Genomic DNA, 17,897 nt, shown 5'->3' on the forward strand with positions numbered 1-17,897 from the left:
CAAAACTCACAGACCAGGCAAGGAGGGCATTAGTCAGAGAGGCAACCAAGAGACCAAAGATAACCCCGAAGGAGCTGCAAAGCTCCACAGCGGAGATTGGAGTATCTGTCCATAGGACCACTTTAAGCCGTACACTCCACAGAGCTGGGCTTTATGGAAGAGTGGCCAGAAAAAAGCCATTGCTTAAAGAAAAGAATAAGCAAAACACATTTGGTGTTCGCCAAAAAGGCATGTGGGAGACTCCTCAAACATATGGAAGAAGGTACTCTGGTCAGATGAGCTAAAATTGAGCTTTTTGGTCATCAAGGAAAACGCCATGTCTGGCGCAAACCCAACACCTCTCATCACCCGAGAACACCATCCCCACAGTGAAGCATGGTGGTGGCAGCATCATGCTGTTGGGATGTTTTTCCATCGGCAGGGACTGGGAAACTGGTCCGAATTGAAGGAATGATGGATGGCGCCAAATACAGGGAAAGTCTTGAGGGAATCCTGTTTCAGTCTTCCAGAGATTTGAGACTGGGACGGAGGTTCACCTTCCAGCAGGACAATGACCCTAAGCATACTGCTAAAGCAACATTCGAGTGGTTTAAAGGGAAACATTTAAATGTCTTGGAATGGCCGAGTCAAAGCCCAGATCTCAATCCAATTGAGAATCTGTGGTATGACTTAAAGATTGTTGTACACCAGCAGAACCCATCCAACTTGAAGGAGCTGAAGCAGTTTTGCCTTGATGAATGGGCAAAAATCCCAGTGGCTAGATGTGCCAAGCTTCTAGAGACATACCCCCAAGCTACTTGCAGCTGAAATTGCTGCAAAAGGAGGCTCTATAAAAAGTATTGACTTGGGGGGGGTGAATAGTTGTGCACACGCAAGTTGTTTTTTGTCTCATTTCTTGTTTGATTCAGATTAAAAAATATTTTGTATCTTCAAAGTGGTAGGCATGTTGTGTAAATCAAATGATACAACCCCCCCAAAATCCATGTTAATTCCAGGTTATAAGGCAACAAAATATGAAAAATGCCAAGGGGGGGGGGATACTTTCGCAAGCCACTGTATGTATATACAGTGCATTTGGAAAGTATTCAGACCACTTTACTTTTTCTACATTTTGTTAAGTTACAGCATTAGTATAAAATTGATTAAATGAATTGTTTTCCTCAATCCACACACTATATCCCATAATGACAATTTGAGCACATATATTAAAAATTAAAAACAGAAAAACCTTACGTAAGTATTCAGACCCTTTGCTATGAGACTCGAAACTGAGCTCAGGTGCATGCCGTTTCCATTGATCATTGATATGATTCTACAAAGGCTGGGCTTAATATAGTGTATAACAGATTTTGGTAGTGATTCCTATGTTGTTGATGTAAAGAATATTTGTTGGTCCGTGGTGTGTAATGAGGAGCAAAAAGATGCTGCACTTGAAACATATATGAAATTGCTTATTCCAGTTACTAATAAGCATGCACCCATTAAGGTCAAAAAGGAATGGATGAGGCAAAAGGGATGACAAATAAGTCTGGCTGCACAACCAATTGGCAAACGTATTTCAAATGAAGAAATCAGGTGACTCAACTGAATAAAAAGAAGAAACTAAACTATGAAACAAAGATAAATGACAAAGAAGGATTGTAAAAAAGTTTTGGAGCACCTTAAATTAAATTTTGGGAAAAAAGACAAACTCAGCTCCATCATTCATTGAATCAGATGCCTCATTCATCACAAAACCAACTGATATTACTTTAATGATTTTTTCATTGGCAAGATGAGCAACCTTAGGCATGTCATGCCAGCAACAAACACTGACACTACACATCCAAGTACACCACCATTCAAAATTTGGGGTCACTTAGAAATGTCCATGTTCATGAAAGAAAAGCACATTTTGTTGTACATTAAAATAACATCAAATTGATCAGAAATACAGTCTAGACATTGTTAATGTTGTAAATGACTATTGTAGCTGGAAATATCTATGTAGGCGTAGAGGCCCATTATCAGCAACCATCACTCCTGTGTTCCAATGGCATGTTGTGTTAGCTAAACCAAGTGTATCATTTTAAAAGGGTAATTGATCATTAGAAAACCCTTTGGCAATTATGTTAGCACAACTGAAAACTGTTGTCCTGATTAAAGAAGCAATAAAACTGGCCTTCTTTAGAGTAGTTGAGTATCTGGAGCATCAGCATTTGTGGGCTCGATTACAGGCTCAAAATGGCCAGAAACAAAGTCCTTTCTTCTGAAACTCGTCAGTCTATTCTTGTTCTGAGAAATTATGGCTATTCCATGCGATGAATTGCCAAGAAACTGAGGATCTCGTACAACGCTGTGTACTACTCCCTTCACAGAACAGCGCAAACTGTTTCTAATCAGAATAGAAAGAGTGGGAGGCCCCGGTGCACAACTGTATATCAAATGGTAGGCAACTCTGCATAGAAGGCCAGCATCCTGGAGTTGCCTCTTCACTGTTGACGTTGAGACTGGGGTTTTGCGGATACTATTTAATGAATCTGCCAGGTGAGGACTTGTGAGGCGCCCGCTTCTCAAACTAGACACTAAATGTACTCCTACTCCGCTTTCTATTCTGGTTAGAGACAGTTTGCGTTGTTCTGTGAAGGGAGTAGTAGTATTTGTTTTTCCAAGATGGAAAATTACTGAGGATTATAGTGGACGATATTGCCACTCCCATTTGCCATATTTTTAATTTAAGCCTACTAGAAAGTGTGTGCTACCAAGGCCTGGAGGGAAGCAAAAGTCATTCCGCTACCTAAGAATAGTAAAGCCCCCTTTACTGGCTCAAATAGCCGACCAATCAGCCTGTTACCAACCCTGAGTAATCTTCTGGGAAAAAATGGCATTTGACCAGATACAATGCTAGTTTACAGTAAACAAATTAACAACAAACTTTCAGCATGCTTATAGGGAAGGACATTCAACAAGCACTGGACTTACATAAATGACTGATGATAAAGGATTGTGGGATCCGTCTTGTTAGACTTCAGAGCGGCTTTTGACATTATCGATCATAGTCTGCTGTTGGAAACACGTATGTGTGTTATGGCTTTACAGCCCCTGCTATACTATGGATAAAGAGTTACCTGTCTTTAATGGAAGCTTCTCCAACATAATCCAGGTAGAATCAGGAATTCCCCAGGGCAGCTGTCTAGGCCCCTTCATTTTTTCAATCTTCACTAACAACATGCCAATGGCTTTGAGTAAAGCCAATGTATCTATGTATACGGATGACTCAACACTATACATGTCAGATACTACAGTGACTGAAATGATTTGCAACACTTAAAGAGCTGCAGTTAGTTTTCAGAGTGGGTGGCAAGAAATAAGTTAGTCCTAAATATTTCTAAAACTAAAAGCATTGTATTTGGGACAAATTCACTAAACCCTAAACCTCAACTACATCTCGTAATAAATAATGTGGAAATTGAGCAAGTTGAGGTGACTAAACTGCTTGGAGTAACACTAGATTGTAAACTGTCATGGTCAAAACATATTGATGCAGATGTCTGTCCACAATAAAGCGATTCTCTACTTTCTTAAAATCACTATCAACAAGGCAGGTCCTACAGGCCCTAGTTTTGTCGCACCTGGACTACTGTTCAGTCGTGTGGTCAGGCGCCACAAAAAATAACTTAGGAAAGTTGAAATTGGCTCAAAACAGGGCAGCACGGCTGGCCCTTGGATGTACACAGAGAGCTAATATTAATAATATGCATGTCAATCTCTCCTGGCTCAAAGTGGAGGAGAGATTGACTTCATCACTACTTGTATTTATGAGAGGTATTGAAATGTTGAATGCACCGAGCTGTCTGTTTGAACTACTGGCACACAGCTCGGACACCCATGCATACCCCACAAGACATGCAACAAGAGATCTCTTCACAGTCCCCAAGTCCAGAACAGACTATGGGAGGCAGACAGTACTACATAGAGCCATGACAACATGGAACTCTATTCCACATCAAGTAACTTAAGCAAGCAGTAAAATTAGACTTAAAAAACAGATATGACTACACCTTATGGAATAGCGGGGACTGTGAAGCAACACAAACATAGGCATAGACACATGTATACACACGCACTATAGCATACGCACTACACACACACACATGTATTTTGTACTGTAGATATGTGGTAGTGGTGGAGTAGGGGCCTGAGGGCACACAGTGTGTTGTGAAATCTGTGAATGTATTGTAATGTTTTTAAAATTGTATAAAGTGCCTTAATTTTGCTGGACCCCAGCTAATGGGGATTCATAATGAATACAAATACAACTTGATTGGAGTCCACCTGCGGTAAACTCAATTCATTGGACATGATTTGGAAAGGCACACACATCTATATAAAGGTCCCACAGCTGACAGTGCATGTCAGAGCAAAAACCAAGCCATGGGGTCGAAGGAATTGTCCGTAGAGCTCAGAGACAGGATTGTGTCGAGGCACAGATTGGGAAAGGGTACCAAAAAATGTCTGCAGCATTGAAGGTACCCAAGAACACAGTAGCCTCCATCATTCTTAAATGAAAGAAGTTTGTAACCACCAAGGCTCTTCCTAGATCTGGCTACATGGCCAAACTGAGCAATCGGGGAAGAAGGGCCTTGGTCAGGGAGGTGACCAAGAACCCGATGGTCACTCTGAAAAAGCTCCACAGTTCCTCTGTTGAGATGGGAGAACCTTCCAGAAGGAGAACCATCTCTGCAGCACTCCACCAATCAGGCATTTATGGTAAAGTGACAAGACAGAAGCCACTCCTCAGTAAAAGGCACATGACAGCCTGCTTGGAGTTTGCAAAAAAGGCACCTAAAGGACACTCAAACCATGAGAAACAAGATTCTCTGGTCTGATGAAACCAAGATTAAACTCTTTGGCCTGAATGCCAAGTGTCACGTCTGGAGGAAACCTGGCACCATTCCTACGGTGAAAAATGGCGATGGCAGCATCATGTTTTTCAGTGGCAGGGACTGGGAGACTAGTCAGGATCGAGGGAAAGAGGAACAGAGCAAAGTACAGAGAGATTCTTGATGAAGGAGGGTCTTCAGGACAAGTCTCTGAATGTCTTTGAGTGGCCCAGACAGAGCCCAGACTTGAACCCGATTGAACATCGCTGGAGATGACAGAGCTTGAGAGGATCTGCAGAGAAGAATGGGAGAAACTCCCCAAATACGGGTGTGTCAAGCTTGTTGCGTCAAGAAGACTTAAGGCTGTAATCGCTGTCAAAGGTGCTTCAACAAAGTACACAGTAAATGGTCTGAATACTTACGTAAATGTGATATTTACATTTTGTATTTTTTTATACATTAGCAAAAAATAAAAAATAAAAAAAGTTTTTGCTTTGTCATGGGGTATTGTGTATAGATTGGTGAGAATAAAAAACAAACAATTTAATACATTTTAGAATAAGGCTGGAAAAGTACTAAAATGTAGAATTAGTCATGGGGTCTGAATACTTTCCGAATGCACTGTACCGTCAAAAATAATATCCCAATATGTAACTGAAAATATATGGCAAAAATGCAGAATGGTGTTAATTGCCTGTAAACAGCATGGGGAGGATGATTTAAAAAAACATTTAATCATGTAATATATGGCCTACTGATTATTTCTCACTATCTACTTGCGAGCTACTCATTGACAGCCTGCGAGCTACCGGACATGCAGTTGTTTGCTAAGGTGCAACCTTTGGTAGGCTGATGGAAGGCTACACAGAGTCTGCGCTACAGCAAAGCCTAATCAGACATGCCATTGCGCATCATGGTTCTTACAAGCAAAGTAAAATTATAATGAATTCCCTTATGGTACACGCAGCTCAAATGATATCTAACAACACCATTGGACCAACACCATCGGACATGAAATAATGATACAAATCTAACAGCACAACAAAACAGATACAATTATTTTGCAGGTGCCTTTTCCTTTTAAAACACCAGTGGTATAACTAATGCTTTCTAACAGCACTGAACAAAAAAGAGAGGTCAAACCAATTAATCTAGGCAACGGGGGGGAAGGGGTTCCAAATATAATCTGTAAACCAAATATAACACCAATTATTTTTTATTTTTTTATTTCACCTTTATTTAACCAGGTAGGCTAGTTGAGAACAAGTTCTCATTTGCAACTGCGACCTGGCCAAGATAAAGAACAGAAATTCGACACATACAACAACACAGAGTTACACATGGAATAAACAAAACATACAGTCAATAATACAGTAGAAAAATAAGTCTGTATACAATGTGAGCAAATGAGGTGAGATAAGGGAGGTAAAGGCAAAAATAAGGCTATGGTGGCAAGGCAAATACAATATAGCAAGTAAAACACTGGAATGGTAGATTTGCAGTGGAAGAATGTGCAAAGTAGAAATATAAATAATGGGGTGCAAAGGAGCAAAATAAATAGATACAGTAGGGGAAGAGATAGTTGTTTGGGCTAAATTATAGATAGGCTATGTGCAGGTGCAGTAATCTGTGAGCTGCTCTGACAGCTGGTGCTTAAAGCTCGTGAGGGAGATAAGTGTTTCCAGCTTCAGAGAATTTTGCAGTTTGTTCCAGTCATTGGCAGCAGAGAACTGGAAGGAAAGACGACCAAAGGAGGAATTGGCTTTGGGGGTGACCAGTGAGATATACCTGCTGGAGCGCGTGCTACGAGTGTGTGCTGCTATGGTGACCAGTGAGCTGATATAAGGCGGGGCTTTACCTAGCAGAGACTCGTAGATAACCTGTAGCCAGTGGGTTTGGCGACGAGTATGAAGGGAGGGCCAACCAACGAGAGCGTACAGGTCGCAATGGTGGGTAGTGTATAGGGCTTTGGTGACAAAACGGATGGCACTGTGATAGACTGCATCCAGTTTGTTGAGTAGAGTGTTGGAGGCTATTTTATAGATGACATCCCCGAAGTCGAGGATCGGTAGGATGGTCAGTTTTACGAGGATATGTTTGGCAGCATGAGTGAATGATGCTTTGTTGCGATATAGGAAGCCGATTCTAGATTTAATTTTGGATTGGAGATGCTTAATGTGAGTCTGGAAGGAGAATTTACAGTCTAACCAGACACCTAGGTATTTGTAGTTGTCCACGTATTCTAAGTCAGAGCCGTCCAGAGTAGTGATGCTGGACGGGCGAGCAGGTGCGGGCAGTGATCGGTTGAATAGCATGCATTTATCAATGTTGAAATTATGTGGTGTGCCCTGTGGATTTTTTTATCCACATTCTAGTTTTTTGTTTAGTGTGATGTCATTACATCAAGCTGTTTTAAATTGTCACAAGACCGTTAAATGGAAAGGCACTGTAGCAGGCAATTGTCACATCTATTTTCTATGCGAAAAAAAATAAAAAAAATAAAAATCCCATTGCAGTCAAACATCTTTTTTCCCCTCTTTTTTACATTATATTGTACAACAGCTAAAACTAACGCCGTAAACGTGTGATTTAAAAAAAAATTGTGTTATTTCCTGATAGTTGCTGGTTGGAAATACAATCTACACAGGAACTTCTAATCAACAGGTTTGCATGGGCGGGAGTTTCAGCTTTCCATGGTGACATCAACATGCGGTAAATTGGTTAATAGAAGAGTTCCAAACCTCTCTGCCAATAACAGCTAGTTTTCAGTTTTCCCCTCCCCACTCAGACCACTCCCAAAATGTTAGCTAAAAAGCAATTTTTGCCCATTTTAATGGACATCTATTATAGAGGTTGACCAATTAATCGGAATGGCCGATTAATTAGAGCCAATTTCAAGTTTTCATAACAATCGGAAATCGGTATTTTTGGACACCGATTTTATTTAACTAGGCAAGTCAGTTAAGAACACATTCTTATTTTCAATGACGGCCTAGGAATGGTGGGTTAACTGCTTCGTTCAGGGGCAGAATGACAGATTTTTACCTTGTCAGCTCGGGGGATTCAATCTTGCAACCTTACAGTTAACTAGTCCAACGCTCTAACCACCTGATTACATTGCACTCCACGAGGAGCCTGCCTGTTACACAAATGCAGTAGAAGCCAAGGTAAGTTGCTAGCTAGCATTAAACTTATCTTATAAAAAACAATCAATCAATCATAATCACTAGTTAACTACACATGGTTGATGATATTACTAGTTTATCTAGCGTGTCCTGCGTTGCATATAATCGATGCGGTGCATATCGTTGCTCCAATGTGTACCTAACCATAAACATCAATACACAAGTATATATTTTTTAAACCTGCATATTTAGCTAAAAGAAATCCAGGTTAGCAGGCAATATTAACCAGGTGAAATTGTGTCACTTCTCTTGCTTTCATTGCACGCAGAGTCAGCGTATATGCAACAGTTTGGGCCGCCTAATTTGCCAGAATTTTACGTAATTATGACATAACATTGAATGTTGTGCAACGTAACAGGAATATTTAGACTTATGGATGCCACCCGTTAGATAAAATACGGAACGGTTCCATATTTCACTGAAAGAATAAACGTCTTGTTTTCGAGATGATAGTTTCCGGATTCGACCATATTAATGACCTAAGGCTCGTATTTCTGTGTGTTATTATGTTATAACTAAGTCTATGATTTGATAGAGCAGTCTGACTGAGCGGTGGTAGGCAGCAGCAGGCTCGTAAGCATTCATTCAAACAGCACTTTCCTGCGTTTTGCCAGAAGCTCTATCAACTCCCGAGATTAGGCTGGTGTTTATGACTTCAAGCCTATCAACTCCCGAGATTAAGCTGGTGTAACCGATGTGAAATGGCTAGCTAGTTAGCGGGGTGCGCGCTAATAGCGTTTCAAATGTCACTCGCTCTGAGACTTGGAGTAGTTATTCCCCTTGCTCTGCATGGGTAACGCTGCTTTGAGGGTGGCTGTTTTCGTTGTGTTCCTGGTTCGAGCCTAGGTAGGAGCGAGGAGAGGGATGGAAGCTATACTGTTACACTGGCAATACTAAAGTGCCTATAAGAACATCCAATAGTCAAAGGTTAATGAAATACAAATGGTATAGAGAGAAATAGTCCTATAATTCCTATAATAACTACAACCTAAAACTTCTTACCTGGGAATATTGAAGACTCATGTTAAAAGGAACCACCAGCTTTCATATGATCTCATGTTCTGAGCAAGGAACTTAAACGTTAGCTTTCTTACATGGCACATACTGCACTTTTACTTTCTTCTCCAACACTTTGTTTTTGCATTATTTAAACCAAATTGAACATGTTTCATTATTTATTTGAGGCTAAATTGATTTTATTGATGTATTATATTAAGTTAAAAAAAAGTGTTCATTCAGTATTGTTGTAATTGTCATTATTACAAATTAATAAATAAAAATTGTCCGATTAATCGGTATCGGCTTTTTTTGGTCCTCCAATAATAGGTATCGGTATCGGCGTTGAAAAATCATAATCGGTCAACCTCTAATCTATTACACTAAGGTACTTAATTGTTAAACATAAATTATTTTTGATATTGCCATAAAAAAAAGCCTGCATTGTGCCTTTTAGCTACAGACCGGTAAAAAGTCTCACCTGCGCCACAAGGTGAGACTCTGCCCTTGCCGGGCTGATGATTGTGCTCAGTCTGTGCCTGGCTGTGAGCAAACTCCAGGCTGGACTGCAGGAGCTCTGGAGGCTGCACTCTGAAGCCAGCAGGCAGGGCTGTCACCTCAGAACACCTGTAGAAACACAGAGGAACCAATCAATCACTTCTAGTTATACTAAAATCTGCTTAAACAGAGAGGTCACGAATCACTATCTGTTTCCCTAACCAAACAGAAACATAAAAACAAAAATATGGGACAAAAAAAGGCAGTTTGCAAGGCTATATCATTAACAGGTTATAGGCTTTGCTCCTTTACAGTTCACACCACCAGGGCTTAGTGAGCAGCCATGTAACATGATGAGCCACCAGAGATGGTGGTCAACAAAACCACAGCTGGTGGCTCACACATACAACACGTGCCAGCAAAGAGGCCGAACAGGACATTGACGACATGGTGGGAATTTAAACATTGGTGTCCCTCCCACTCAACTGTAACCCTCTGTATTTACTAACAAACTGTACTCATACCCCAGCTGCCCCACCTTCACATTTAAACATCTTCTAACATCTTCTCTCAACTTTCCATTATTCTTACTCTTTCAGAGTCCTAAACCCTTAAAGGTATCCCCCTTTCCATATGTAGTAGCTAGCTCACCTGGTGATCAGAGCTCTCTGCATGGTCTGATGGCTGTATGGACATCTCCCCACCACTATTGCGCTGAAGTAGACTGCCCCCTGTAGGTAATGGGAGAGCAGCGCACCCTGGAAACCTAGCACTGCCCACCTGGCAAGCTTGTCACTGCAAGAGAGAGACAGAGTGGGCTCCCCCCGACCAGGCTTCACTCTCAGCAGCCCAGTACTGTGGTACCCTAACCCGGGCTGAAGGGGATCCTCTGGTCCTCCAGGGACACACTTAGCACCTGTCCGGTGTATGTCCTGTAGAGACTGTTGTGTCAAAACATTGTCCCTTTGTTTTAACACCACGTTGGTCAGCGCATTCTCCCCCTCCGGCCTTGGACTCTCTGCAGGGGCCTGTGCAGAGCTCTCAGTAAGATTTTCAACCAGGCTCCCACCACACTGTAGCTCATCCTCTGACTTCTCCGGTTCTTCTAATCGAGGATACTTATTGATCCCATCAGTCTGTGTCTCCGCTCTGCGTTTCAGGTTCACTCTTTCTGCTTTTTCATTGGTTCCATTGGGGATTATCGCATCTGCCTTTAATGGTTGGCAGGGTTGGGATTGGCGGTCAATCATCATGGGAATGATGGAGGCATCTCCACCTGGAGACATAACAGCGAAACATACTGATTAAGCATATCAGCTCTAACAACTTCTAGCCATCATAGGAAACTGGTATGTCAACTATGCATGCATATATGTATATATAATGCTAGCAAACACATAACTCAGTTGGAAATTGGGGAAAACAAACATTCTTTCCCATTGACCCTCATTGTAATTGTTAGATTACTTGTTAGCATTGTCGGAACTAGAAGCACAAGCATTTCGCTACACTCGCAATAACATCTGCTACGTGACCAATACAATTTGATTGACCCTCATTGTAAATGAGCCAACTTTGTCGTAGAATTTTAGTTTTTTTACAGAAATAAAAAACCATGCAAAAAAGGTTCTGCAAGAAGAGCCCTGTGGCTTAAGGCTATTCGTTGTGGAAGAGCGGGAAAAATGTGGGGATCCGGTGTCCAAGTAGGCTACACGTAGCTGTGTGGAAAACATTGCATCACTGGTATGACATTTAACTATTTTATCATAGTCCGTTTGTAACTCCACTCACTAGTTGTAGCTTTATAGCTAGTCAGTTTGTTTGTGTTTTTGGTCTTGGCTAGCTTAAAGTTCTGGTTGGTACGGTAGCTAGCACTCACGTGGCTAACGTTTGCGCCGTCATGAAACTGAGGGAAGGAAAAGTATTATGTTTTTTCTAAGTAGTTACAACGCTTGGGAGAAGGCCACCCTGAAAATACATTTTTAAGCATATACTTTTTTTACATGTGGATTTGTAATTGACCAAAACAAGCAGTGAGCCAATAGGGTAACATGGGTTGTTTTCTACACAGGCGGGCAGGGCCGCGACATATTATTTAAACGACATGTAGCAGCTATTCCTCAATGCCAGAAACGCATATAATAGTAACTTAGAGCACCCCGAGAGAACATTCCCAAATTACAAGCGCCTTTTTTATTTTATTTTTATAGTACTCTAATATTGTTCTAAAAGTTGGGTTTGAGGTGTTCTCCACATCAGCTTTATCTTTGGAAACAATCCCACAACTCCCCGCGGTCAGCGTCACAATGAGGCTCACCCTTCATAGACAGGTTGGTTGTGTTTTACAACAGAGCGATACGAACCTTGTTTCAGCAGGATGTTGTATCTATACCCTATGTCATGCCTTATTGGAATTGATTTATTGATAATATCTGTTGGAAAAAAGTTTGGATGTTGCCACACACATACCTACTTGTTAACAAAATTAAGGAAGTTTCCTTTAAAATTATTCATAAATACTATCCTGCCAACCACTATATGAAGAAGTTCAAGGAAAACATCAACTCAAATTGCTCCTTTTGTAATGACCACCCAGAAACAGTGTTGTATCTTTTTTGGCATTGTATTCATGTAAGAAAACTGTGGCAAGACATCAGTAAATTTATAATTGAACACATTTATGAAGATTTTACACTATTGTGGAGAGATGTACTGCTTGGATTCTTTACATACGATAGAAATAAGCTGAAACATTTTTATGTAATTAATTTCATTATTCTTTTGGCCAAATTTCATATACACAAATGTAAATTTACGAACAAAAAAACACATTTTCTTACCCTACAAAAAGAAATTGAACTGTATTTTAAGACAGTTAAATACTCTACTAACAAAAAAGCTGTTAGAATTGTAAGTATGTCCCTTAAGGTCCTTGTGTAATTGTAATGTGATATTGTACCCCCTAGCTCGATTGTCCATTATATATAATCTGTATATACTTGTGTTCCCTTATGTACTTTCTGTATTGTTTTGTTGTTAATAAATAAAAACATATTTAAAAAAAGGTTGGTTGTATTTTCTATAAGGAAAACGAGCAGTACATTAAGACCATTCTACATTCTTCTAATATGAAAGCTGTTAAAACAATCAATGTGTGTTTCTTTTAAGGTCTTTGTATAATCAGCAATTTGTTGTACCCCCCTAGCATATGTTAGCATTGTCTATGTACAGTGAGGAGAACAAGTATTTGATACACTGCTGATTTTGCAGGTTTTCCTACTTACAAAGCAAAAATCCAGAAAATCACATTGTATGATTTTTAAGTAATTAATTTGCATTTTATTGCATGACATAAGTATTTGATACATCAGAAAAGCAGAACTTAATATTTGGTACAGAAACCTTTGTTTGCAATTACAGAGATCATACGTTTCCTGTAGTTCTTGACCAGGTTTGCACACACTGCAGCAGGGATTTTGGCCCACTCCTCCATACAGACCTTCTCCAGATCGTTCAGGTTTCGGGGCTGTCGCTGGGCAATACGGACTTTCAGCTCCCTCCAAAGATTTTCTATTGGGTTCAGGTCTGGAGACTGGCTAGGCCACTCCAGGACCTTGAGATGCTTCTTACGGAGCCACTCCTTAGTTGCCCTGGCTGTGTTTTTCGGGTCGTTGTCATGCTGGAAGACCCAGCCACTACCCATCTTCAATGCTCTTACTGAGGGAAGGAGGTTGTTGGCCAAGATCTCGCGATACATGGCCCCATCCATCCTCCCCTCAATACGGTGCAGTCGTCCTGTCCCCTTTGCAGAAAAGAATCCCCAAAGAATGATGTTTCCACCTCCATGCTTCACGGTTGGGATGGTGTTCTTGGGGATGTACTCATCCTTCTTCTTCCTCCAAACACGGCGAGTGGAGTTTAGACCAAAAAGCTCTATTTTAGTCTTATCAGACCACATGACCTTCTCCCATTCCTCCTCTGGATCATCCAGATGGTCATTGGCAAAGTTCAGACGGGCCTGGACATGCGCTGGCTTGAGCAGGGGGACCTTGCGTGCGCTGCAGGATTTTAATCCATGACGGCGTAGTGTGTTACTAATGGTTTTCTTTGAGACTGTGGTCCCAGCTCTCTTCGGGTCATTGCGTGTAGTTCTGGGCTGATCCCTCACCTTCCTCATGATCATTGATGCCCCACGAGGTGAGATCTTGCATGGAGCCCCAGACCGAGGGTGATTGACCGTCATCTTGAACTTCTTCCATTTTCTAATAATTGCGCCAACAGTTGTTGCCTTCTCACCAAGCTGCTTGCCTATTGTCCTGTAGCCCATCCCAGCCTTGTGCAGGTGTACAATTTTATCCCTGATGTCCTTACACAGCTCTCTGGTCTTGGCCATTGTGGAGAGGTTGGAGTCTGCTTGATTGAGTGTGTGGACAGGTGTCTTTTATACAGGTAACAAGTTCAAACAGGTGCAGTTAGGCCTCCCAGGTGGCGCAGTGGTCTAGGGCACTGCATCGCAGTGGCCTAGCGTCATCCGGTAGGGAGGGTTTGGCCGGTAGGGTTATCCTTGTCTCATCGCGCTCCAGCGACTCCTGTGGCGGGCCGGGCGCAGTGCGCGCTAACTGAGGGGGCCAGGTGCACGGTGTTTCCTCCGACACATTGGTGCGGCTGGCTTCCGAGTTGGAGGCGCGCTGTGTTAAGAAGCAGTGCGGCTTGGTTGGGTTGTGCTTCGGAGGACGCATGTCTTTCGACCTTTGTCTCTCCCGAGCCCGTACGGGAGTTGTAGCGATGAGACAAGATAGTAATTACTAGCGATTGGATACCACGAAAAATTGGGGAGAAAAGGGGGTAAAATTTAAAAAAAACTATAAAAAATAAAAAAACAGGTGCAGTTAATACATGTAATGAGTGGAGAACAGGAGGTCTGTGAGAGCTGGAATTCTTACTGGTTGGTAGGTGATCAAATACTTATGTCATGCAATAAAATGCTAATTAATTACTTAAAAATCATACAATGTGATTTTCTGGATTTTGTTTTAGATTCCGTCTCTCACAGTTGAAGTGTACCTATGATAAAAATTACAGACCTCTACATGCTTTGTAAGTACGAAAACTTGCAAAATCGGCAGTGTATCAAATACTTGTTCTCCCCACTATATGTACTTATTATGTATAATTACATTTCTACATTGGTAATTAATTTTTATATATATATATATATAAAAAGACAGGTTGGTTGTTCAGCAACAAAAACGACGCACACGCAAACATGAGGCAAAACAGATGAAGTTGGCTTACATTGTTGACAACATGTAAGCTATATTTTGTCACCAATGTTTATTGAAAACAAATACATTTGCACATGACTACTTTTTGTCTCTCAAATACATCATTACAGGTGTTGGTTAGCTAGCTAGCGAATTTTTGCCATAGACTGACATGAAATCAATCAAAACAATACATGGTATCAATAACAATATGAAACGAGCCACTTGCGATTCCCCACATGGCACTTTGTCATTCTTGCAAGCAATCTGGCCATCCAGAATCACAACAAAAGGCAGACTTATGCCCCAAGGAAGCGCGCACATCGTTTTCGTGATGTCGCCAACACAACCCATCCCATGGGAACCCCCCCCCCCCCTCAAAAAAACCCTGTGGGTTAGTAGTATTTATACAACGGGTGGGCCTAATCCTGATTGGTTAAAACCGCATTCCAGCTGGTGTCTATTATTCCACAAGTTTCCACCGGCTAAATCTAAGAGGCTGTTTTACATCGTAGATAGAAGGGTTTGTACGGGAGTTCTGATTGGTTGCAAGTTTATTTCTGGAGCTTGCCGCATGAGTTGTGTTTTAGAAGCTGCTGGCTGTCTGCACTTGGGCTCTCCGTGTGTGGATGACTCGTTGGATGGTGTCTGTGGCGCCGGGGGAGCTAGTTATCTGTTTCTGAATTAATTTGTGTCCTTTTCCTTTCTAGCTGGCAAAATAAGTGAGCTAGATGTTGTATGTGTACTGCCATACGTTGATAACATATCCAAGTTTGTCACTGGTATGGGCTAGTAAATATCCTAAAGCTAGCCATCTAGACAGATAGCCGCAAGCTAAAACCAGGAAGATAGGGAGGAGATAATTCACTTTGTTTCATCTGCTGCTTGCTTGATAATGTTCACTCATAACATGTAATTAGATTTGTATTCTATAAAGATTATAATTGTGTCAATATGTTGTGAATATTGTAGAAAAATCCTCACAGCTGTTTCCCATACTAAAACGTGAAGTACAATTTGGTGCGCACCAGTTTACCATGTACAGTATGCTCACTGTGTGAGTCATCAAAATTGCGATCTTGCGTTTGGGCCTTTCTGGCAGTCTTTGTGGTTTTTATATGCGGGTAGCATGAATTGTCAACTAACAATTTTTCAAGCTAGAACCCATGTATACTAGTTATTATAAACTGAGTAGTTTGAGCCCTGAATGCTGAAAGCCGTGGTGTATTTTGGGCTCCCGAGTAGCACAGCGGTCTAAGGCACTGCAACTCAGTGCTAGAGGTATCACTACAGACACCCTGGTTCGAATCCAGGCTGTATCACAACCGGCCGTGATTGGGAGTCCCATAGGGCAGCGCACAATTGGCCCAGCGTCACCCGGGTTTGGCCGTCATTGTAAATAAGAATTTGTTCTTAACTGACTTGCCTATTTAAATAAAGGTTCAATATCAGACCATATACCACAGGTATGATTTTTAAAACTTTTTACTGTTCTAATTACATTTGCCATGTATAATAGCAATAAGGCACCTTGGGGGTTTGTGGTATATGTCCAATATACCATGGCAAATGGCTGTATCCATGCACTCTGCGTTGCGTCGCAATCAAGAACAGCCCTTAGCCATGGTATATTGGCCATATATCACACCTCCTTGGGCCTTATTGATTAAATATACAGCACCAATTACATAAATATCTGATGGGGTCCATTATCTGCTACCTGGACTTTAATACTGACTGGGACTATAAGGCCTATAGTTCTCATGAACAACAAAATGGCAAACAACCAAACTCACATGGTGTGTGACTTGTGAAGAACAGGAAAGACACCCCTGACTGCACCTTCCACTTTCCCATCTCCTCTCCCTGACAAAACACAGTGCTGCCTTGCCCACATACTGCCATCCGCAGCTGCTCAGTCAGATACCTGCACAAACAAAGTAGGCTTATGTTATTATGGGTAAAACATACTTAGACACAAACAAATGTCACTAACATGTCTTACTCTCATGCATGACACACTCTCACCTAATGCAACCCCTCCTGGCAATGACTTCTGCATGGCTGTCATTGAGCACATCTCCTGATTGGACGAGAAAGTGAGTGAGCCACTACCTGTCTATGACTTGTGTGTGTGTGTGTGTGTGAAAGATAAAGTGTGTGTGTAGGTAGGTATACCAACCCTTTGAGCTCATGGCTGAGCGCCCAATACACTTAGTGCCAGTTCCCAATGACACTACCTCCTCAACTGTGAAGGAGATAAAACAGCCTTATTGTACTGACATTCACTCTGGTAGAAAATCAAGTACGATATTTGTATTAACATGAACTGAAGTGGATGACGCAAAGCTAAAGACATGCATTTATATTTCACCTTTCTCTTGATTCGGGGACACTGAACACTTTACTACGGCGGCCAAAAGCGTCCACTCCCTGCCCGGCTCGGGCTTTCCTCTCTTGGGCAACTCGCTGAAGCGCTGATAGCACAGTTTGGAAATCTCATCGGCGGTCCACATACTGCAGCGAGTTTTAAACAAACTAGCTATCTGGTTAACTATGGTGGCAGCAGCCTGTTGTGAAGGTACGTAAAGTTAATAAAAAACGGTTATTCGTAGTCTCTCTTATATTTGTATTTTAACGATACAGTCAATATTCATTGCATTACACACATTCTTATTTGCACACATGACATGCTCCGTGTGAAACAGGCAAGAATAGCTAAGCACTTCCAGGTCACGGATATTTGGAATCCTTCAGAATAAGAGTCCCATCCTGTATACTTTGTAAATGAATAATTAGGGCGAAAATGTGTACCGTTATCGATAGACCTGTAGTTATCATACAAATAATAATTTTAAGTATTTCTACAAGGTATGTGATTCATTTGTTTATTTTTTCAAGCATAAATGGTCAACAATGTTTTTTGTGTATGTACTTCTATAATTTATTGGACTCTACACAATTTCCTGTACATTGTATTGCAGTAAAAATGGGGTCCATTCTACTCAGGAGCACTTCTAGATTCCAAACCCAGAGTTTACACCCCAAGGAGAGACTCTGCTCATTTTGTGGCCTTAAAGAGTGGCCAATTG

General features: G+C 41.4%; 1 protein-coding gene across 3 annotated transcripts in view; it reads right to left on the minus strand.

Annotated features, from left to right (window-relative positions):
- Positions 1-17,530, minus strand: part of adat1 (adenosine deaminase tRNA specific 1) — a 28,769-nt gene extending 11,239 nt beyond the window's left edge. The window contains exons 1-6 of one of the 3 annotated variants that reach the window (XM_071326207.1): positions 17,180-17,529; positions 16,988-17,053; positions 16,834-16,888; positions 16,602-16,732; positions 10,193-10,817; positions 9,525-9,670 (exon numbers count right to left, since the gene is read on the minus strand). In XM_071326207.1, the coding sequence (XP_071182308.1) occupies positions 9,525-9,670; positions 10,193-10,817; positions 16,602-16,732; positions 16,834-16,888; positions 16,988-17,053; positions 17,180-17,321 (1,165 nt within the window). In that variant the 5' untranslated portion in view covers positions 17,322-17,529. Of the gene's footprint in view, positions 1-9,524; positions 9,671-10,192; positions 10,818-16,601; positions 16,733-16,833; positions 16,889-16,987; positions 17,054-17,179 lie in introns of all 3 variants that reach the window. The other 2 variants (XM_071326206.1, XM_071326208.1) reach the window with 2 other exon arrangements.
- Between the last annotated feature and the right edge of the window lie 367 nt (positions 17,531-17,897).

The sequence above is a fragment of the Salvelinus alpinus genome, chromosome 9 (assembly GCF_045679555.1).
Source record: "Salvelinus alpinus chromosome 9, SLU_Salpinus.1, whole genome shotgun sequence".
Lineage (NCBI taxonomy): Eukaryota > Metazoa > Chordata > Actinopteri > Salmoniformes > Salmonidae > Salvelinus > Salvelinus alpinus.